Source organism: Amblyomma maculatum, chromosome 11 (genome assembly GCF_055883805.1).
Source record: "Amblyomma maculatum isolate TAMU_Amacu chromosome 11, ASM5588380v1, whole genome shotgun sequence".
NCBI classification, from domain to species: Eukaryota; Metazoa; Arthropoda; class Arachnida; order Ixodida; family Ixodidae; genus Amblyomma; species Amblyomma maculatum.
Window position 1 is genome coordinate 70,101,423 of NC_139354.1, and position 24,457 is coordinate 70,125,879.

Sequence of the window (24,457 nt, forward strand, 5' to 3'; positions counted from 1 at the left end):
TCACGGTATAGTTGCGTCCAGACTTGCTAAGGGTGCGACTTGCGTAAGCGACAACGTGTTGGTTTCCGTCATGCCGTTGTATGAGCACAACACCCACGCGGATGCCGCTTGTGTCAGTGTGGAGTTCAGCGGCAGCTGTCGGGCTGAAATGACGCAGTATGGGCCGCGAGGTAAGAAGAAACTTGAGCTGGCGAAACGCAGAATCACATTCAGGAGTACATTTGAAAGGAATATCTTTCTTCAAGAGGCATGTGAGGGGGTAGGCTACGTCAGCAAACTTAGGGATGAAGCGTCGAAAGTAAGAGCAAAGTCCCAGGAAGCTCACGAGTTCTTTCACAGACTTGGGCCCTTTAACGCAGTTGACAGCTTCAATCTTCTGTGGGTCAGGCCTCACACCGTCTTTGTCAACCAAATGCCCAAGCACAATGATCTGGCGTTCACCGAAGGAGCACTTCTTAGAGTTCAGCACGAGACCCGCTTTCTCCATGCAGTTAAAGACCACACCTAAACGGCTATTATGCTCGGCGAAGGTCCTCCCGAAAATCACTACGTCATCTAGGTAACACATGCAAATTTGCCACTTCAGTCCACGTAAAAGAGTGTCCATAAATCTTTCAAAGTTAGCCGGAGCGTTGCATAGGCCGAAAGGCATCACGTTAAGTTCGTATAACCCATCGGGAGTCATGAATGCCGTCTTCTCCTTGTCTTTCGGATGCATCGGTATCTGCCAGTATCCTGACCATAAATCAAAAGATGAAAAGTAGGAAGCTGAATGGAGGCAGTCAATGGCATCATCAACACGTGGGACCGGGTAAACATCCTTCTTGGTGACAGTATAGAGGCGGCGGTAGTCGACACAAACTCGCCAGGTGTCATCTTTCTTTTTCACGAGAATCACAGGGGCGGCCCATGGGCTAGATGACTCCTGAATGATGCCTCTTTGCATCATATCACGGACCTGTTCGTCAATTATCTTACGTTCTGAAGGTGAAACACGGTATGGTGCATGTCTAATCGGGTGTGCAGATCCAGTGTCGATCATGAGATGAAAGCGCGAAGGCGCAATCGGTGGTGGCTTATCTCGAGCAAAGTGGAACACGTCGGCATGTTTCATAAGAACCTCCATGAATATTCGGCGGTCGTTGGTGGCTAGCGATTCATTTATCACAGACTGAAACTGGGAATCAGCATGATCGTGACGTCTAGTTGAACTAGCAACGCCGTTACTGAACGCGGCAATGGGCATAGAAAGGCGTTCTTCAAAGTCGGCGAATTTCAAACCACGCAGCAATACGGCTGGTTCATTGGTATGGTTGACAGTCCAAAGCGTGGCACGGCCCTCGTTCACTCGAACAACGCCGCGAGGCACCAACACACTCTTTGTGGGACCGGAAGGGGAAGCGGGTTCTACTTGAGCGTCGAAGGCATTGGAAACCGCACCTGAAGACACAACTGGGACGAAGTTGGCGGACATCGCCGGAACGACGGTATCCTCGAAGACAGGAAACACTTGGACCGGCCGCGGCGATTCTTCTATGAGGGCCAATCGGAGGCTGGGGCTTATTGATATCTCGCCACTGTTGAAGTGAGAGTTGCGCCACACTGCTGTAAAAAGTCAACTCCTAGAATTACGTCGTGCGTAGGGGAGGGAGCACCGTAAATTCAGTTTTAAACTCGTGTCCAGCCATCGCTGCATTGACATAACAAATACCAAGCGGAACCAACGATTCTCCCCTATACCTCGAAATATGACAGTTCTATCCCAACCAAACATAATTTTGCGGCTGAGACGGTTCTTAAAATCTAAGCTCATCACGGAAACCGTAGCACCCAAATCCACTAAGGCCATAACACAAACACCATTCACTCACACTTCCAAGCGGTTCTTCAGCATAGCGACCGGAACAGGAATTGCCAATATCGATGACCTGGCGACCGCACCTGCATCGGCCGCACACACTAGTTTTCCGGTGGCGATGAAGAACGGCGGGGAGAAGGCGGATTAGGGAGCGGCGAGCAGGAGGAGTCAGGCTGCGATCAGAAACTGGTGAGTCGTTGCGTGGTGGTACGTAGCGGTGGAGCCCGAAGGAGGGGATAGGTCGGGTCACGGATTTCTGGACTCACGGAAGTACGGCGATTTGACCATTGGCGCTGGTAGTGTGGTGCCGGGTTCCGGCGGCGGCAGAATCTGGATATGTGGCCAAGCATACCACAGCCGTAATAGACGGGTGGTTCACGAGCATGGTCCAAATAATAGTCCTCGGTAACAGGATCGAAGCGATCAGCAAAGTCCAATCGCTGGGGTTGTTGCGGAGGAGGTGGCGCTCTGTAGTGGGTATGAGCTAGGGTAGCAAGGCCATATGAGTCGTTTCGGTGGTCACGGACGGGAGGAGGAGCGGTAGAACCCCAAGAAGAGCGCTGGATGGGAGCTGCCTGCAGGGAGCAGCTATCACAGGGGGTTGCACTGCGGTTCACATCTTGATGGCGGGAGAGCTCATCACGGACAATTTGGCGAATCATGTCGGCCAAATGCGGAGGCTCATGTGAATGCTCGTGAGAATCCACGCTTCCAACAGTGGTGACGTTAGACAGACGGTCAAATTTCGGGGTTATGCAACGCAGCTTTAAAGTTTCGAACGTATGACAGCGCTTGATCACGGCCGTGAGAGAATCTATGTTTTCCTTTGTAATTAAAAAGTTATATACGTCCACCGCGATGCCCTTTAAGAGGTGGCCAACTCTGTCTTCGTCAGACATGCTCGGATTCACCGCTTTGCAGAGTTGTAGGACCTCTTTTATGTACATTGTGCATGTTTCACCAAGGCCTTGGACTCGTTGGAATAAAGTCTGCTCAGCGCATTTCCGTTTTGCAATGGTATCCACGCAAAAATTTCGAATCTCCTCTTGAAAACGATCTCAGCCCGTTAGGGACGCTTCATGGTTCTCAAACCATGTCAGGGCTGTGGAGTCCAAGAAAAAAACAACGTTTTCCAGCGTTACAGTGGCATCCCAGCGATTGTACTTGCTCACCCACTGAGCCACTCACCCACGTCTTCGCCAGCCTTGCCAGAAAAGGTCCGCGGCTCACGTTAATGCTGCCATGCAGGTGCCGCTGGACCTGGCTGCCATGCGCCGCCGTCTTGGATCCTTGCGGTGGTCAAAGGGGGAAGCCCAGCGAGTCGTCGGCTCGAACGAGGTAGAGAGAAATCCGTGGTGATCGTTGCAGCACCTTCCACCACACTGTTAAGGTTTATTTACAGAGTGGTTCTGCACCATAGCCTGATGTGCAACCGATGGTGAGCTTCCTCTTCTTTTATCTCTTTTCCGGAGAGCCTCTTTTTGCACTTCCTTCTCCTCTTCTGTGCACATGCCTCACAATATATATATATATATATATATATATATATATATATATATATATATATATAGGGAGCAAAAAGTTACGTCACGCGATCACGTGCTGTAACAAGCCGCAGCATCCAGTCACCATGCTGCTTCATTCGAGCAGTCCAGTCGCGTCGCCGGCATGCCGCCGTCAGCTAGTCGGGCTTTTTTTACACCGGGGAACATGTCAGGAATATCTTGACAAGAAGTTTAAGAGCATGTTTTAGCCGCACCGCTGTTGTAGCGATCATCTTTTGCACAAAATGTAGGTCTTTTCCTGCCCTTTGATGAGCGCTAACACGGTATAGACCAAGCCTTTTTTTCTCGTTGACGATGGCATAAATCAGCACGATCTTTGTCCAGAAAGTATCTTTGTCCCATTGTCACTTTATAGCGCGCATTTAGACAGTAGATCAATATTCGCGGGACACCATCACTGTTTACTCGCAAGGTGATGATTGGCGTTCTGGTAACGTGGTGAGTGGTTATTATAAGCTCCGTGTACATATATCGGCCAGAGCAAACGTTTTTCACTGCATTGCAGTAGTTCACTAGCCTCGGTCAGCTAAATAAACCTAGTACCTCTTTAAGTACAACGATCGGTAAAAATCGGCTTCTTAGCGTTACAATTCAGACAACGGGGAGTTTCTTGTGTTGGTTAGCGATATTTATTGTATTTCTAGGGCAAAGTGAATATTATTTACAGTAATTATTTCTGTCTTGAGATTGCGGTGGCCTTCTGTACTACTACAGAAAGCATGCTTAACAAGCTAACTCATGACAATTGCTGTTTAGGACAAACCGTGTTTGCATGTTTAGGTCGGCATGATTCGTCGCTTTCTACACATAACTTTTTGACTACCAGAGCTGTACAAATCGGGAATGGATTTATACGGTTCAGGCTGTTGTTGTTTCCAGCAACCACAATACACTTGACAGCTTGAAGCGGTTTCAGCGTAGTACTTGGATACACGCTTCTTGAGTCAGGTTGGAAAAAATGCGAAATTACAATTTTTCACTGCAATCGGGTGAATGGCTATAGCAGCAACCCTCAAAAATGAAACACCGCGCATCAGCATTTTGCACTACATATGTAGCGCTGAAACATGAATCGGGGAGTTGTGAAGAGTACACTTGATGGCATGCTGCATGACCGGTATATATTTGTGGGTGGAGAGCACTGAAATCGCATTTGCCCGATTGGGCAGTAAATTAATGCACACATTTCTTTGAGGCCGGAGATCAATCTTAAGCAGCTCCAGCGCACGCCGGCTAATATAAGAAAGCATATCAGTCTGTTGACAGCTCACCGGGCAAATTTGCTCTGTCGGAAAGAAAGAAAACATGAAATTGGCTCCTGTTTGACGCGACCAACCTACAAAAGTATGTAGAAATCAGCGCAGGAAGCAAACATTCGGCATTGAATGGCATGTTTACACGGCATAGCTGGTATGTGGAAACCAGCGCAGGATGTAAACACTCTGTATGGGATGTCGTGTTTACACCTTATAGCTGGCAATGCGATTGGTGAGCATACGTGCTTAGTACTAAAATATTACACACATGTTTTATACGCGTCTGGCACCAAGACACATCGTAGCATTCTCACAATGTGCATAGCGCAAAGCAACCGCGTTATCTGCACTTCGTTTACACGCTAAGCATGGCAGTGTTTACCCTTGCGCAGGACAGCGGTCTCGTTTTGGTAACCGAGCCGACATGGCGGGCGCAGTCTTCGGTGCGCTAGCAGATGGCGACCCACATTTCGCAAAAATGTGGACAGCTGCCGACTACAGAATGAATTTAATCATGCAAACAGAAAGGATCTCGTAAAAACGTTATTCATTTAAAACGATCGCAATAATGTCAGTTACGTACAGCCTAGCAATACAGGCAAAGTAGAATGTAAGAATCTGCTTGTTCACAAGTGTTAGGCGCCTATATGATTGCATCTTCATCATAACTAAATGCATAGATATAGCCAAGCAGCAAACCAGCTTTATTTAGCCTTTCTGCATATAATTGATGCACATGAAAGCGTAAATTGGGAACATCTGCGCGACATTCTTCAATCCGAAGGCATGGGTAAAGAGATACATGAAATGCTAAATTTAAGAAATATGTCTGCTGTCAAGGTATACAAAACATAAAGGCAAGAATGCCCGCTATCACTGCTGTCGTTCATGATTTATATGAAGAATGCGGAAATGAGTCAGCAATATACATTCTTGGTTTTAATCTCTCATATAAGCTAGGTGAACGGATCTACAACAAACTCTTCCAGGATTAATGTGCGCGTACGACACTGTTCTAGAAGCCAGTACAGAGGAAGTATTACAAGCATTGGTTAATGCATGTGGATAAGAGGGAGATGCAGTCGGCTTTAAACTCAGCGCAATTATGTTGGGGTTGATGGTATTGAAAGAGTTCACATGTAAAAAGCTTTTAATACGCTTCCTCTCCATTAATGTTAGCCCTTCCGTTTTATGTTCCATAGCTCTCAGTGTAGTCCGTAACTGAAGTAGAACACATTTTGTTTCCCTGCATGTTTCAGCTCCATATGTGAGTACAGGTAAGATGCAAGAGTTGCATACTTTCCTCTTAGTCGATGTGGGTGCGCTGATAGTCGTATTTTTCAAGTTATCTCTAAATAGGCTGTATTTTATTCTACCTCCAGTTATTTTCTTTTCATGGTCAGGATCTACAGTTATTATAAGCGTTTTTTAGCCTAATAGACATATTCGCCTACCATTTCCAGTGCTTCGCCAGCTATTGTAAACTATTGTTCCTTGCCAAGGCTTTCAAATACTGTGTCTTCTGCAAATTATTGCTTTTTCTCTTTAGGTCATCATGTATTCTTTCCCATTCGTCCCCTGAGTTTCTCAGCAAAGCAACTTCATGAACAAATTGCAGGATATAGATTTGTCCTCAGCCTATATCCCGAACTCTCCCGTTACAACTATCTGAATACTTCCTCTAAGCAAGCTGGCAACAGTACTATGCAGATTACACCTCATTGCCTTATAGAAAATTCCCCATAGGAATTTTATTACTTTCTTTAAGAAGAAACATTTTGCTGTTCAGCCACTATAGATATCTTCCCGTACTTCGACCTTTGGCTCATCTACATTCTGAATTCGCAAAAAGCTTCATGGCTTCCGAGGTTTCCCCTGAGTCATAGGTTTTATAGTAAAACAAAGAATGCTATGTACAGAGGGTTGTTATGTTCCCAACATTTTGCTTTCATCTCGTTGATAGCATAGAGATGATCGATTGTGGAGTATCCTTTCTGAAACCCTTTTTGATCTTTTCAATGACTGATGTCTAATATTTTTTTCATATCGGTAATGTTGACCTTAGTAAATACCTTGAACGTATTCGATATAAACTTAATTGGGCTGCCATTTTGACATCGTTTTGGGCAACTTTCTTATATTAGATAACATTACGGTTCTTTCATAATTCTGGTACTGTCGGTATCAAAAGGCATTGTGTATACAGAGGGCAAGATATTCATGCACAATATACCCCTGTTCTTCAAGAAATATGTATTTACCTGATCCTCGAAAACTGCTTGCCCTCTCTTCATAGCTCCTAAGCTTTCCTAACTTCGTGCTTCGTCCTAGCGGAACATCTGGCTGATCTTCACTACTGCCAATCTTATCAATTTCGTGACTACGTTGATGATTGTACAAGTCAGCACATATATCCTAGGCCAGGCTGCTTTGCCTATCTTGCTCGTAATAGTGATGACATTGCCCATCTCATCCCGTTCGAATACACCTGATTTTTGCCTCGGCACAATGTGCTTCTCGCCGCTTGAAGGATTAAACTGTTCTTTAGAGCGTTAGAGCGCTTTTCTGCATATTACACATTCATATGTCGGACACATCATCATCATCAGCCTGACTATACCCACTGCAGGGCTAAGGCCTCTCCCATATTTCTACACTTAACCCGGTTCTGTGCTAGCTGCATCCACTTGACCCCTGCGAACTTCTTAATCTCATCCGCCCACCTAATTTTTTGCCACCCCTTGCTATGCTTTCCTTCTCTTGAAATCCAGTTTGTTACCCTAAGCGACCATCGGTTATCCTTTCTTCGCAGTACATGTCCTGCCCATGTCCATTTCTTCTTCTTAATTTCCACTAGAATGTCGGTAACTTGAGCTATTTCTCTGACCCACTCTGCACGCTTCCTATCTCTTAATGTTACACCTACCATTTTTCGTTCCATAGCCCTCTGGGTTGTCCTCCACTTTAGTAGAACTCTCTTGGTTAGCCGCCACGTTTCAGCGCCATAAGTGAGTACAGGTAAGATGCAACTGTTCTATACTTTCCTCTTTAGCGATACCGGTAAGCTGCTAGTCATAATCTGCGAGTGCTTGCCAAATGCGCTCCATCCTAATCTTATGCCATTGTCGGACACGTTGCACCTATTTAGTAGCTTCGATTGCGCTTTCATTTCTCTCCTCTGTGCTGCACTGAAGGCTTTAATATTTTATTATCTACTTATCTTCGCCTTTCTTAACCAAATAATTTCTGACAAGATAACTAATCTCAATGCTCTTCAACTATCATATTGCCTAATACTGTAGTGCACTCAGTAACGGTATAAATGAAATTATGGATGTTTCTACACTGAGGAGGTCTTACTAAGTAAAAGTAAATATTATCTGTAGCAAGACCGTGAATTTTCTTGCCATCGCTCTCACTGGTAATTCATTTTGGACTTCTTTTTTTGCCACTCAGATTTTATTCCTCATCAAATCCACACTAATTCGAGTCATTACCATCCTATGCTCGCTGCACCGCTCCTTTCCAATTACCTCTAAATCTCGCATTATAGCAGGTTAATACGCAGTATGACGTAAATTTCATTTAAGACTCTTTTTTAGGTTTTTTTCAATATCCGCTTATGGGTATTTCATTTGCTAAATTAGATATTCATGATTCCTAAGGTATTGCGTTGTGCTTACCCTACTAATAAATTCCCCTGGTATTCCTAGGGCCAAGGCCTTAGTTACTAACTGCCTGTTCTCCACCTTGGTTTTGCCAATCTTGGCATTGAAATACATAATATTGCAGCATACTGCAATTTTTATTTTCTGATGCCATTTCTACACCTTTGTACTAGCTTCAACTGTCTGGTCATCATGACTTCATGCAATTGTGTAGGCCTGAACAGCATTCAAAATTTTGGACATATTCAAATTTTCGCGGACCAGTCGCATGGAGGGGGAAAGCTTGGAATTATTTGCTACTTGGCAATGAAGGGAGTGATCCTTCATGGATCACTGCTTTGCCGTGGCGGAGGCGCTTGCAAACCTCGATGAAGTTGTGAGCTCTGCTGTGTAAGGCCACCAAAGATAAACAGCTCACGGCAGAGCGTTCTGACAAAATATGATTCACTGGAGAAGTTGATGGCAATCCACTCCAGTATTTCCTGCCAAAAAATCCCTATCGCCAGTCAAAATAGCATTATATAGCGCCGGAAGATGAGCCCCTAAGGTTGGATGGCGTCCCACATGTCACTAGGGATGAACAAAGGGCGATTCCTAGTAGCTTCAGGGCGAAAGAAGCGGCTGGGCTAAAGCCAAAAGAACGCTAAGTTGTGGATGTGTCGGGAAGCGACCGGAATGTCCGATGTTGCAAGGAGATATACCACATAGCAACATGGAACGTAAGATCTATGACGAGAGGTAAACTAGATGTCGTCAAGCGAGAAATGGGCATATCGAACATTGATATCTTGGGTATCAGCGAGCTCAAGTGGGCCGGAATGGGAGAATTTAATTCCGGTGACCATTATGTCTTTTATTGTGGGCACGAATCCAGGAGAAGGAATGGGGTCGCTATCATAGCGAACTGAAGAATGGGCAAAGCAGTGCTAGGGTAGAACCCCAAAAACGACCGAATGATTTCACTTCAGATCCAAGCTCACCCTTTCAACATAATAGTCATCCAAGTCTATGCACCAGCCACTGCTGCTGAAGAAGCTGACATGGAGAGATTTTATGCTGAACTGCAATGCCTTTTAGACCGCACTCCATCATCAGACATCCCCAGGCAGCACAAAGCATTGGGCCAATGTTGTAAGTACGACGGCAAGCAGTGGCCCTACATTGGGCCAGCCTAACCAGCATGCTCCCAACATAGGACATGCCAGTCAACACAATGTCCAACAATGGCCCAGTCTAGCCAGTGCTCTCCCAGTGTTGGCGCTGCCAGTAGCCAACACTGGCTAGCTTGGGCCACGATGTACAGTGAGTTCCCGATATTGGCACTGCCGTACATACAGAATGTCTATGTTGGACCGAGATTGCCGTTGTTCCTCCAATAATGGTCGCACGGGTTTTAAAACTGGCTATAATGGGCCAAGCTGTCCTGCCTTCCTCCGTCATTGGGTTTTCCGTTTTTTAAAACTGGCTACAATGGACCAAGTTGTCCTGTGTTCTTCCGGCATTGGATGTTCCGGTTTTTAAACATGGCTACAATGGACAATGTTATCCTCTGTTCTTGCAGTATTGGATGTTCAGTTTTTTAAAGATGGCTACAATGGGGCAAGTTGTCCTGTGTTCCGCCGTCGTTGGCCGTTCCTTTTTTAAAACTGGCTACAATGGACCATGTTGTCCAGTGTTCTTCCGGCGTTGCCCGTTCAGTTTTTAAAACTGGCTACAATGGACAAAGGTGTCCTGTGTTCTTCCGACGTTGACCGTTTCGTTGTTTTAAACTGGCTGTAATGGACCATTGCAATTTGTCTTGTGTTTTTCCAGTATTAGCTATCCCTGTATGAAAACTGCCCACGATGGGCCACTTTTTCCCCTGATCTCGCAAATGTCATTGCCATCCTAAAAACGCAGCTTTAATGGGCTGCCGAAGTGAATATTTTCCGTTGACCATTCAATCAAAACAAATTCTCAATTTTTATGGTTGAATACACGTGCGCTGGACGCCAAACCGCGGCATTTAATTCCGACAACATTTCAGCCGATCGTTCGGACCTCACCAAGTACCACGTACGGGACGACAATTACTATAACGCATTCAAGCACGTACCGCTGCAACTGTCTGGATTCGTCTTTTCGGTGCGCTCATATATGCGGCGCACCTTTGGGGGTCAGCTATATGTGTTTATGGTTTTAGCCTATTAGCATGTATGCAGATTTCGTCGCAGGCGCATACATTTGTCGCACAATTATATCTAATGATAGCACGACCGTGCGACCACATATGTATACCCCAGACCGGCCAGCACTCACGACCCAATATGCCTGTATTGGATGCCGATTACATCCCTGCATCTATACTTAACCTAAAGTACAAATCCAGTTGTCAGTGAGAACGCGCATAAAAACGAAATCGTGTCGCCATAGCATGTTCATGTGACATTAAATTAGTGATTAGAAGGTAGCTTTTTCATTGCCGAGAAGGAAAACGTTGCCTCAAGTTGAAGGAACAAATGACCATTTTCTCAGCGATGTTTTTGTTCTAGTGCTTTTGTATTATCCATAAGGAACTACGCGCAGCATCGTCTGTTTACCTGGAGAAAGGACCGAATACGATGTGTGTACTTTCTAGACGCAATCACTGGAAAATGAAAAGCCGAAAGACTCGCGAGGTTACCATTTTAGTTTTGGGCATTCACACGGTGGTAAAAAAAAATGTCAGTTTTTCGTGCAGACTGCGAGCATGAAGGCCCCGGTACATTTATATGGCGCGCAACATATATATCGCCAATAAAGAAAAAAATAGTTTTTTCCGCCTATTAGTTTAGAGTTTGACCATTCCAACCGCGCTAGGCGGTGGCAAAGGAATAAAAAAAACTGTACAGGAATGAAAATAATGTGCGCTGTCGAGTCATTCGAAAAAACGAATGCAGCCTACAAACACTGTTTTAATGAGGCAGTTTTCCATGCCCTTTCCAATTCTTTCATTCTACTAAAATGATTTGGAATTCGTTGCTTGCTCATTGAACGTTATCGTCTTTTTGTGCAATCCTGTTAAGGTGAAGGTGATTGCGAAAAACGTCTGTGTATTGCCTGATGCCACAGCGCTTCAGGACCTCGACGCGCACAAAATTGATTCTGAATCATTCATTGCTGTGTCTGTCGCCGTCGATTTGCGAAGTCGAGACAAAACATGCGCGAAGAAATATTGTTACAGCTGGAGAATGATGAGGACGAAGTGACGCGCTCGTTTGTGGAAGATTAAGAAAAAGAAGTGCGTCGAATGGGCGGCCCTCGTAGCCTGGCTCCTTGGCTGTTCCTCAATGTATATATCTTTAATCCTCTTTTGTAAATATATTTCTCCCTGTTACAAAATTATATGCCAAAATTTAAAAAACCTTGAACAATTCACAAATTCCGTAGAATGTTCAGAACAGCGCGGTGCGCTATAATTGGACAAAGGCTTTATCGATGTGGGCATAATTACTTGCGCAACAAAATTATGCAAGGTGTTTTAATGGTTTGGAAAGCTGAGGTAGTGTAGAAAAGGTGGAAAAAGCGAACATTAACTGAATACAAATAAAAACATGTATATATTTAGTCGGATAATTTTCAGCTAGCTAACTTGAGCATAATTTGTATAATCTATAGCCAAAGTTGGCCAGAATAGAAGAGAAGCTCGGAACATTATTAACATTATTAATCAGTCATCACGCAACAGTATATAATATTTTGAAGTAAATATAAAAGGTTGAACGACCATCCTTTGTTCGATCATAGGTGGCGAAAGGGAGGGGACGCGCGCATTTGTCGATGCACCAGCTGTATGGATTTACGCAAGAATGTGGATGGTAGATGGGGAGGATTTCTATTTTTTTAGAAAATGTTTGTCCGTGGTTGGCTTGAAGAAACAATGCGTTTGCGAACACACAAAACAAAACTATTTATTTGAAGTCGACTCGAGCGGTGTGCGCGGCGGCCGCTCATCGACACGGTCCGAAGTCACGGCTGGCCGGTGCAAGCAGAAGAGGGCTGGGTAAAGGAGGAATGGAATGTTGAGAGGGTCGTTGGTCCTTCGTTCCCACGCGCAGCCCTTGCGAACACAACACCGCGGCGGGAATCACGCGCTGGTTGAGCGGGTCGTTGTTCCCCCTCGCCTACGCGTCTACGTGCAAGACACAACAGACAGCATCCCCAGCTGCGCTGCTGTGCGGCCTCCTCCCGAAGCGTTCATTTCAGAGCTTGTTGGAGACGCTACAAGACTTGTGACAGCTTCTTAAACCTTTCTTTAATTTCTTCCCTCATTAATTTTCTTTTTCATTGTGCTGTGCATAATGTTCTCTTGCGCCTATACATGTCCATGTGCTCCGGTTGGTGCTTGCTACATATCAGTGAATAGCTGAGCTGTGAAATGTCGCCGGAGTACGGATTACAGCAACGGCGGGATACCATCGGCATTATCGGACTCAGTGAACGCCGTCATATTAGACCGTGAGTATATATCTTTGCAGCATGCCATTGCTTCATAATTGGTTCTATATAATCTCCTACCAGTCCCAAATGTTCTCTTTCCTTATTCTCCTCGAAACAACTGCGCGAAGCATGACTTCAAGAACTAAGCGAATTTTCGTCCGGGTTACATGCAAGCAAGTGCGTGGACTTATTTGCTGGCTGCGATATGAATAGCATTTGCGCCGAAAATAGAGGAGCCGTGCGTAACAGGTGTGTATGCCACCAACACGTGACAGAACACTGCAGGCAGCCATTTGCGCAGTTTTTTTACTGTGCAGCGCGCCGCAATCAATTAGTAACCAGATACTATGCGCCCGGCATTGTACATATATTTTGGACAGCCTCTCTTCTGCGCGCAAGAAGCCATGTTCACACAGTTTTTGGATTTTGTGAAGAGTTAAGGGCAGTTTTTTGTTTTCAGATGTACAGACGAAGTTTTGAAAACTGTTCGTGCCGTCTGTGCAAGCGAATTTTACAGTGGGGCAGACATGTGCGTGATGCTGCTTGATGACTAGGCTATAATTAAGTCATAATGAACCTCCTCTTTTATAATGGTTAATATCATATTCAGGAATTGAAAGCCGTGAACAGCGCAAGTGAGCCCCTTTTCAAAATTTTCTTAATCGACGCCCCCCTTCTGAGCACGTGCCTTCAGGTGAGAGCGTTATCAGAAAGCGGCCACAATAGGAGAGCGATTTCGCAGACGCGCTTCGAGGGCGGCGGAAAATAACAATACAAGCAAAAAGGTACATCAGCCGTGTGTGCATTGCGTCCCTGTCACTGCAAAGTAAACCACGTGCACGCGGGACACAATGTACAAAACATTGACGGCCGCTATGAGGCAACCATATCGTCCGAAATATATTGCTCGCGAAGCGCTCGATGACGGCGCGCACTTTCAGGCGAAATGGGACAGGACGTCAGGTCCGCCTGTTCGGCAATTACAGCTCTTTGTACCTCACGTGCCGTACCGTATGCATGAAGTGCACGCCATAGCCATCGTGCAAGAATGTTGAAACCGAAGCAGCGATCCACGTATTCTAATTCTATAGGAAATCATTTGGGAGTAGAAAAGAGCAACTTAATATGATGTGCATGGTTCTTTAATGAACGATATGTATAAATGGACGGTTGAATAGTTACAGTAATGGAGTGTTCCGCTAGAATTGTTTACGGCCGTGACTGCAATAAACATTACTCATATTGCTCTTAGCTTTAAGCTCTGGCATTGATAAGCATATCTAAAGAACCGACTGGCAGTGACAGGTTGTTTACAGCTGTTGATCAAAAGGTAGGCCATCATGCTATTATTGCAGGCATATTTGCTTCTTTTTGTACCTCTGTTTACTAAAACTTAATTTTGTTCCCCATTCTTAGGGACGCGGCACCTCTTACAACACTCACTGTTCAGTCGCTTTTATTCAAGTATACAAAAAGGAGGAAATGCGCATGCACTCATAGGATAGCCTGTCTTTCCGTTAACAGCTGCAAATAACACGCCACTGCTCCTCGGTACCTTGGATGAAGTTTTCAAAGGGGTTACCTGAGATGCCTAGCAATTGCTGTAATATTTATACCAATCACTGCAGTGAAACAGAAAGGTAACACTGCATCACTTTAACTGCTGCATGCACCTATAAACGTGCATTAATTTATTGCCAATTTTATAGACGCAGGACCTCTTACTATAGGCTTTGTTCAGTAAGCAACCGTCTTTCATTGCTTCAATTTCTATCTCTCCACCACTTTCTTGTTACTTCGAGTGTGATCCTTTGATTTTATTGTTCAAATCATATTGTTTTATCATGTGTGAATGATTTAGCCTGCACATACATGCTTTCATTTTTTTAGATGCGCATCGGGAGCGTTTTCTACGTAGAAGTGGATCGATTGAGTTGTATCACTGGTGCGAAAACCGACAACCTCCAGAAGATATGTGTCCTGTGGTTGGAAGGGCAATAAAGAAGAAGAAAATCAGCGGAAAAGCCTGCCTAAAAAAAGGTAGCACTGCATCACTGTAACTGCTGCATTAACCTTTAAATATGCCTTATTTTTATTGCCTATTTTTATAGAGGGTGGACCTCTTGCTATTGGCTTTTTGCAGAAAGCAACCGCCTTTCATTGCTTCAATTCCTATCTCTCCCCCACTTTTTTGTTACTTCGAGTGTGATCCTTTGATTTTATTGTTCAAATCATATTATTAAATCGCCGGTAAATGATCTCGCCTACACATACATGCTTTCATTTTTTTTAGGTGCGCAACGAGAGTGTTTTTTACGTAGAAATGGTTCGATTAATTTGTATCACTGGTGCGAAAACCAACAGTTCGATACCCCCAGAAGATCTGTGTCCTGTGGGTGGCAAGGGTATATAGAAGAGGATAATCCGTGGAAAAGCCTGCCTAAAAACTTACAAAGATGACGCAAAAGCGAAATGCTGATCAGGGTGAGTGTCTGATTAGTTCTGTTATCCCACTTCACTTGCTAGGTGATGTGACTATATATGAAGCACCTTAGTATATTTTGTGGTATACTCGCTGAAAATTGTGTAGACATTAAATTTTTCCTCGTTCAATTATTTTCAGTAACGCACGAATTGGAATAAAGCGAAGTCATCCAAGCATCTAATGCCCATAGACATTAGATGCGTGGATGAGCTCATTAATTGTGTTCCTATGTGAGCATGCAATAGTTTGTCGAATATATTAATATGTTAAAAGTTGATTTTTTTACTGTTAACCGGAGTAATACATATGCTCCATATCATAGTATTATTCGCCTGTAGTTTGTATCTGCTCTTTCCTAAATTGTATTCTACAAAGTATACGTGTGTCATCTCGTACGTCTATTTAACTAGCGAACAATTTGCAATCGAATCCCTTTTGTGATGTTTCAGCTACAAATAATGTATGACAGTTGTGACAATATAGGTAGCTTTAGGTATAACATATAGCGCGAAAATCTTTAATATATGCGATGATATTTTTATTCACCGCATTGGCTAAACCAGCCTGTTGAAGAGACGAAATGAAAACAAATATGGATGTCTTCGAACAGGAACAGTAATCGTGGTGCCATGACCATTTTTTAAATTAAATTTTCATATGTCGTGGGCTAATGTCTTGACACAAAGGAATGACCCTTAGGTTTGCCAGATGCGGCGTATTATTCTCGAAAAAAAAAAAAACGCCTATCACTAAAGCTGGAAAACGCCGTTTTTGTCGTTTCAAAAAGTTGCACGTTTGGAGGCCGGCTGGTTGCGTAAAATTTTGTCATCCACTGTTTTTTACTCACCGCATTTGGGTAACGTTTACTTGTATAAGAAGTATTAAAAGTGTGTTTCATTGATGCAGTTGATTTAGTAAAAAATCGCAAACTTTGCTTCAAGAACAACGCGCTACAAAAATGTTAATGTTCAACCTTACATACTGGCGTGACGCATTGCGTTGTTTGCACTAAAATATTCTGTGTTTATTACGCAGGTCATATTGTTAATTTAAGGCAGAATTTGGAGCTCTAAGCTGCTATGTGTGTTCTCTGTAACGCCACCAAAAGTATTATGCTGGAAAGCGATTTGCTTAAGATTGTAATTATAAAAATTACACATTGAAAAATCATCTTCAAAAATATAGTATTGTTAGTGGTGGTCAAAGCTGACAAATGGAATAATATATTAATAACCTAGATTGAATACTATTGCACCTAGCAATAAAAAAAGAATGCAGGACAGAGAAAAAGTTCAGCCTTCACTTGCGTTCTGCCATGAAATTGACAGAAATAGTGAATTAATACCATTTTAAGCTATATTAAGTATTTGTCCCAGAAGCAGAAAAACGGTGTTAAGCGCTGACAATGTTTTAAATTTTACTTAAGGTAAAATTGTAACTAAATTAAGCAAATACTAAATTGAAGTTTTGATGCCTATTCCATAAGGGGGAGCGATATAAGCACATCTATAGAACAAAAACAAGCATTTTTATATTTCTAATATTACATTTTGCAGAATTCAATATATTTACTGACTCAAATTAACAAAGTACTTTGCATTGTTTCCACAGATTTTGATAAAAATTGATGTTGCGGCCGTTTCTTCAATTCTAATCAGTTTTCCTTATTTTACCATTTTCTTACTTTTGTTCAATTTCAAAATAATATGCAGATACACACACAAATCTAGAGCTTCAAATTTTTTCAGAAATAAAGAATGGAACCTAGATAATGTAGAAAAATAGTTTCTGTGCCAAGATATTATTGGATCTTGCAAGAACGCAGGCTGAGTTTGGCCATTATCAGCACAAGCACTCGGTTTAATATTTAATGTTATAATTTTAAACAGTATAACGCAACACTTTTTAGTCCGTGATATTTTTGAGGTACTGAAGATTTTGGGAGGGATTTGAATGAAAATCGAAGATGATCTTTTTTTAATTGCAGCAAATTTGCCCTTTACTGCTGTTTTCGAATTCTGAGCAATTTTGATGCGTTGTGGAGAACACACCTAGTGGTCTGGAGCTCCAGATACTGCCTGGAATTAAGAACATGCGTCAGGAAGTGAAAACATATTTAGTGTAACCAACCTAATGCATCATATGCCTGTACATAAGGTTAAAAATGAATATTTTTGCAGCGTATCGCTCCTGAAGAAAAGTTTGCGATTTTTTAATAACACAACTGCAAAAACAAAATAGGTTTCTAATAGTGTTTGTAAATATAAAACCTGCATATATTTAGTGAGTAAAAAAGAGCAGATGACAAAATCATGGCATCCAAACTTGCAACATTTTGAAATGGCAAAAACAGCGTTTTCTACCTCTAGAGATATACCATACAATTGTTTTTTTTCGAGGAAACTACGCGTATCTTGAAAAACTAAGGTTAATTCTTTTGTGTCTAGATACTTGCCCACCACATATAAGAATTTCATTGGAAACGAAAGATGGCCATGGGACCTCGATTATGTTTCTTATCTAAGGCACCCATATTACGCTGTGAGAAAGCGAATATCAAGGGCTTTTTTTAATATTCCATATTTCGAACGGTTGTGCCATCTAAGAAAATTAGAAAGCTAGGCACACCTTAAGTGTAGCCACCCCTCACTTTCTGTTACAGCTGCATTTGCTAAGCTGAATTAATGCGTTGATTACTTTATTTTAGCCACGAATATAGCGCTATTACGTGTCAATTTTAAAGAAAGGCCGCAGTGACGCGATTCCTGTAGAATTTGTAAGTGAAATCTGTAAACCTTACAAATCTACCCATATATATGATCTCTTGCAGGTTTTATTCAAGCTACATTACATCTGCTGCGCCCCATAGCTTGAGCCAAGGGTTATAAATAAACCATTAGAAACAGACGATGGAAACCGGTGGTGCATTGCTGGCAGCCACTTAGGACAGCGCAGAAAATTTTTATTTTGTACGTGGGGAAGTGAGGTTATTCGCCTCAAGTACTAAATATTCACTTTAGACAATAAATAGGACTTACAGAGTCGGTGAGCACGTTCGGAAACCCCTGTTTCAATATTTGCGGTTAGAAACCTCATGTGTACCTTTTTTTCCAGCTGTAGATAAATTCCGGGTTATGTAGATACCGAAACCGTTACGAGCCCATTCGCGCACCTCAACTGTGCTGCTCACAACATGATTTTGAGCGGACAAAACAACCTGCCGCTAAGATTGCTAGCCCCATGCATGAGTAAGGGTGATATGCTGGCGATGGTTGCTTCGCGTCGGCCCTTTGGCGCACATGAAGGCTCGAGTTACAATGAGCGCGCCGAACTTTGCATTGCGGATAATGACTACAAAGCGGTAAGGATATAAATGAGTTTAACAGTATTTTTCAGCTGTAAAATACAAATACAGTCTTGTTGGACGATGTGTTGGCGCGGACGAAGAAACCATAGGCAACTTGTAGGTCTAACGCTACACAGGGCTGTCGAGCCAAGCCAAGTCCTCAATTGTATTGTCCGGGAATCAGATTTCTGTATTTTCGTGGTTTCCTATTGTATCTGGCGTTCAAAATGCAGACGTGCGGGTTCTTTATCACAAATAATCAAACGTGGATTGTGCCGGTACTCTTCAAAGTAGCAACGCCATTTATTGTGTAAGTCATTAATCAGTAATTTAGGTAAATAATGTCAATAAGGATTCCAAACAAAAAATTTTCTGTGGCGCTCAAGGTAGCTTCCAGCAATATATATCTGGTTTCCTTTGCCTGCCTCCGAAATGTTTTTTTTTTATCCCTTGGATCAAATTTGCTTGGACAAGCAGTATATGTGTAAAAATGATGCACCTGTGAGCTACCCGTTTAAGTGAGCTCCCGTTTAAGTGAACTACCCACAAAACCAGTAAAAAGCGTATATCAGCTAACCAGCGGCCAGTGCAGCAGTCGTGGGCTTAGATCGCTTGTGTATATTATATCTAGCCATTTAAAAAAAATGAAAATGGTCGCCGAACATTCTCTTGGTAACGATTATTAGTATAAACTGTTTGCACATCGCAGAAATCGTAGGAGCGGCAAAAAACTAGCGCGCCAGTCATATGCGGAGACAGCCGATAATCAAGCACTAATTCCTAGTGTGGGATGAAACACTGGCTGTCTCAGCCGCATTGCTGTGGAGGCGATCAAAATGCAACAGGGCACATGCTATGCAATGTATGTGCGTCTTTCATCCTAATAAACCCAAGGCAGCTGAAACTAGTCTGGAACTCATCAGTATAGTGTTTCTCATTGACCATAAATTTCGGTACATGAATCCTGGAATTTTCTACATCTTCCTAAAATAATGCGCGCGATTTTATATGCCTCGTAATAGTGTTGTAAATTTTGTTTCCTCATTGTTTTTGTGCAGGTGCCATTTGCGAAAAAGTTGGGGTGGACGATTTGGAGGCACACGCATTTATTCGCAGGTGGCTGCCTGGTTCCTGTGACAGGGGGGGTGGAAGAAAAAGGCGTTATGCTGAAACCTCCCCTGGTGAACCAGGCATGCCACCTGTGAATGCAATTGCAGGGTCAGCCCCCTCACTACGCCTATGAGTGTGCCCTCCAGCTCCCTGGCCCCTTCCACTTCCCGAGAGCCCGCCCTGCCCGGACCAACCCTGGCACTGCCCCGCTAACTGCTGCTGTGTGTGCCCTCAGCGCTGGCTAGTAACAACTGCCGTCTATAGTAACAATTGCAATAAATATTATCTTTTTGTGAACCATGCCCTTGTTTTGTGAATATCTACTGGTTGCTCATGAGCAACAATTTGAATTTATATGGCCACTCCTATTTGAAAGGCCATTATTGTCCCAGCAAGTTCGATGTGCTGTCACGAATATGGCTAAAATGAAAAAGGCTGCATTTTATGGCCTGCACAGGCAGTGCCACAAAATGTGTAATCTTGACATCATCAATGGCACATGAATGGAGTAGCCGGTGTACCCATAAACCATTGGATTAATATTGGTATCGACAATATGCGGCATGAATGGAGTAGCCAGTGCACCTGTAATGGCTAACCATTGGTATGATATTGGCATTGACAATGGGCCATCAATGGAATAGCTGGTATTAAACAAATATTGATAATACAATGATGGTATAATGCTGGACAGTATTGGCAAGAATCATGGTGCATGAATGGAAAGTCTAATATTGTGCCTACATTGGTGGCTCCAGCTTGGTTGAACACTGGACCAATCTTGGAACGAAAGATGGGCCAAGAATGGAGAATGTAGTAAAATGCCCAAATGCCAATATCAGTCCAATATTGATGCCATTCTTTTCCAGTGATGAACCATTGTTGGACCAATGCTGGTGTGCTGCTTGGGTCCTTTTTCTCATAGGAGACCGGAATGCTAAGGTGGGGAGTGAAGAAATATCTGGAATTACAGGCAATTTCGGTCTTGGTGAGCCAAATGAAGCTGGGCAGAGGCTAGTAGAGTTTTGTCAAGAACACAAACTGACCATAGCGAATACTCACTTTCAACTTCACAAGAGGCGCCTGTACACATGGGCTTCACCGGACGGTCTGTACAGGAATCAGATCGATTATAATATTTGCCGGCAGAGATGGAGAAGCGCTATACAAGCAGTAAAAACAAGGCATGGGGCCGATTGTGGCACCGATCTTCAGCTTCTTGTTGACAAATTTAAGCTTCGATTGAGGAAAATGCAGAAAACTAGAAGGCCTTCCAGGTATGATCTGGATCAAATTCCATCAGAATATGCCGTGGAAGTGAAAGAAAATTCAAGAATTAGATCTAGACGACACAGAGCGCCGGAAGAGATCTGGACTGATGTTCGTGATATAATACAAGAAGTTGCTACTAAGGTAGTTCCAAAGCAAAATAAATGCAAGAAAGCAAACTTGTTATCCGAAGAGGCTTTGCAAATAGCTGAGGAAAGGTTGATGGGAAAAGGTATGGGGAAACGAGAAAGATACAAAGTTCTCAATATGAATTTTCAGAAAATAGCAAGAATTGATAAGAATGCCTTCCAGAACATACAGTGCCAAGCAGTTGAGGACATCAACCAATTGAGGAACACAAGAGCTCTGTATAAGGCAATCAAAGATATCAAAGAATGCTTCTGTGGTAAGATGGGCGTGATAAAGAACAAACAAGGCAGGGACCTCACTGAAGCCTCAGATATAAAGAAGAGGTGGCAGGAATACACAGAAGAACTGTACAAGAAGGAAGAAAAGATACAAGGTTCCCAAGGCGGATTTTCAGAAAAAAACAAGTAGAGATAAGAATGCCTTCCTGAACATACAGTGCCAAGCAGTTGAAGACTACAGCCAATTGAGGAGCAAAAAAGGTCTGTATAAGGCAATCAAACATATCAAAGGGAGCTTCTGTGCTAACAGGATAGCTTACCTGGCGAGGTGGTGATACATCAGCCAAAAAACAGCGCGAACAAACGGGGACGACAGAAAGAAACCAAAGAAACCACATGCTTGTTCCTGTGGTTTCTTTCTGTCGTCCCCGCTTGTTCGTGCTGAATTGATAGCATTCCAGCTGAATTGCTTCAAAACCTCAACCATGACGCTGTTAACGTTCTGTATAGATTATGTCAGCAGATTTGGACAACCCTGCTGTGGCCACAGGATTGGAAGAGGTCCGTTTGCATCCACATTTCAAAGAAAGGCTGTGCCAGAGATTGTTCCAACTACTGCACGATCGCGCTTATTTCACATGCTTGCAAATTGATGTTGAAAATCCTTCAATGTATGCTGCAGCAATACGTTGATCGGGAGCTTCTGGATGTGCAAGCTGGGCTTCGCAAGGGCAGAGGAATAAGAGACCAGATTGCCAACCTTCGTTGGATCATGGAAAAAGCAAGAGAGTTCGAGAAACTCATTTACTTCTGCTTTACTGATTAGGCGAAAGCGTTTGACTGCGTAGATCACAGCAGACTGGCAAGCACTCCAAGAGATGGGAGTTCCAATTCAACTCATCTGTCTCCTCAGGAACCTGTATGAAGGGCAAGAGGTTCCAGTCAGAATTGGGCATGGTCTTACTGATTGGTTTTCGATTGAGAAAGGAGTGAGACAAGGCTCCATACCGTCTACCTGCCTATTTAACCTATATGCTGAGTGCATCATGAGGAAGACCGGTCTGGAAGAGTCTTCAGCTGGAAGATTGCTGGAAAACGTGTCAACAACCTTAGATATGCGGATGATTCCACTTTAATGGCAGAAAGTGAAGTGGAACTCAAGAGACTTCTGATGCGCGTCCGAGAAGCGATGGAGAAGTTTGGGCTTAAACTGAGCAATAAAAAGAGAAAGATCATGGCGTCTTGCCCTGTCAAGTACTGAAGCATCAAGGGACAAAAAGTGAAAGCTGAGACAAATTTTCTCTTTTTGGGCTCCAAGATTACCCCGGTAGGAGACTGCATCCATAAAATTAGGAGACACCTGCTTCTGGGAAAGAGAGCCATGGCTAGCCTTGACTGCCTAATAAAGAGCAGAGACATTAGTCTGCCAACCAAGATCCGTATAACTCGTGCTATGGTCTTTCCAGATGTGATGTATGGATACGAGAGTTGGACTGTGAAGAAGGCTAACCGCCGAAAAATTGACGCTTTTGAATTGTGGTGCTGGCGGAGACTCTTGAGAGTTCCTCGGACTGCCAGAAGATCAAATCAGTTGATATTGTCGACGATAAACCCTGACTGCTTATATGAGGGTCAAATTCTAAAGTTAAAGCTCAGCTACTTTGGTCATCTGATGAGAAGAGAGGAGTCGCTGTAGAAAGATTTGATGTTGAGAAAGGTTGAGGGTCACTGGAGAAGGGGTAGGCAGCTAAAGCGATGGTTAAACGGCATCCTCGACGCGCTGCAGGTGCAGTTATGTGATATTAGGAAGATAGTGAGAGACCGGAAGGTGTGGCGTGATATGGTCCATAGGGTCACGAAGAGTCGGAGATGAATGTATGACTGAACTGAACTGAACGTAGAAACGTTATATTAATCCAACTCGGCATGCCATATTCTATTCTAGAGAACATGCAATAAGAAAATACAAACATGCATTATGAACGTACAACTGGCTTTGAATTCAGGGTATCTTTAAATAACGTCAGTTCCGTATAGCCCTTTTTGAAATAACAACAAAGTGCACTTTGCAGGAAGTGCGGTATTTGTCTTGTAACCCTTGACTTCCTCAATATTTCCAATATTGAAAGCTGTGTTCAGAATATTGCAACTGTCATTCCCCTTAATTTCACGCCGTGGTCTCAAACATTGCAAATATACTGACATTTTGCCGTGGTTTAAATACTTACCTTGCATTGCTTTGTAGGAGACTGTATTGTGAATCCGACGGTTACCAGTCATGCCTGTAGTCAGCGTAGTAACGAATGCAGAACTGTGTGCAACCAGGAAAATAATAACTATGACAGCTCCCATTAAAAACGAAACTGGCTGAAAGGTAAACAATTATAGGAAGAAGAACAGTGGCAGCTCTTCAGCACTTACAGACGTCTATGCGAGTAGCGAGGTGTGACGTAAATAATGTATTGAAATCTGTTTCCACCATTATATCGTAACTTCAACATTGCCTGGCAGGGAGTGCCAGGGACGTTGGCGACTTCCTTGGTCTGCTTAGTTACCCACAGCATTTCTTCAATGGATGTAAACTGAAAATAACGGTAGGTAAGGCAATGCAATACAAAACGTTGTGTCAGCAGTGATAACATCTACATCCGATAGGCAAAAACGCAGGACGTCAGAAACGAGGTAATACTTCTACGATGTAGCGCAATTCACAGACAATACTGCTGCAGATGTGGCTCATTTACAGAAAGGATACCAAACATCAAAATTCAGCTGACAAAAAAAAGATGGAACTTGGTATGCCTGATTATTGAGAAATTGCAGGCATAATATGCCATACATATTCTTCGTAATAATAAAAGCTTACATGACCTGCATTATTTAAAACGACTTGAATGGGATGACAAGAAAATCAACTTGTTTACCCTTGAATGCCGAGCTGGGCAACTTCCTGCTAGGTCACACTCGCACGTTGATATACCTTTTTGACAGGTGTTTGTTCCACCTCTGTCGGGTGATTTAGCACAATATGCACTAAGTCTTAAAGTTCTGATCAATACTAAATATGAAAACAT

At 43.3% G+C, this 24,457-nt stretch overlaps 1 protein-coding gene and 1 long non-coding RNA gene across 3 annotated transcripts in view; one reads left to right on the top strand and one right to left on the bottom strand.

The window, feature by feature from the left end:
* The window catches only part of LOC146174114 (uncharacterized), a 62,558-nt gene that overhangs the window by 25,626 nt on the left and 12,475 nt on the right, over nt 1-24,457 (bottom strand). Inside the window, exons 2-3 of the mRNA XM_084583378.1 lie at nt 23,805-23,965; nt 23,612-23,694 (exon numbers count right to left, since the gene is read on the bottom strand). Of these exons, the coding sequence (XP_084439504.1) occupies nt 23,612-23,694; nt 23,805-23,947 (226 nt within the window). The 5' untranslated portion in view covers nt 23,948-23,965. The remainder of the gene's footprint in view (nt 1-23,611; nt 23,695-23,804; nt 23,966-24,457) is intronic.
* Nucleotides 3,106-19,970, top strand: LOC146174115 (uncharacterized). Of its 2 annotated transcripts, XR_014701735.1 has the most exons (6): nt 3,106-3,196; nt 3,261-3,296; nt 12,725-12,823; nt 14,696-14,845; nt 15,099-15,289; nt 19,695-19,970. It is a non-coding gene; the product is annotated as an uncharacterized LOC146174115 (long non-coding RNA). The 2 variants fall into 2 exon arrangements; XR_014701734.1 differs by having other exon boundaries at nt 3,112-3,296.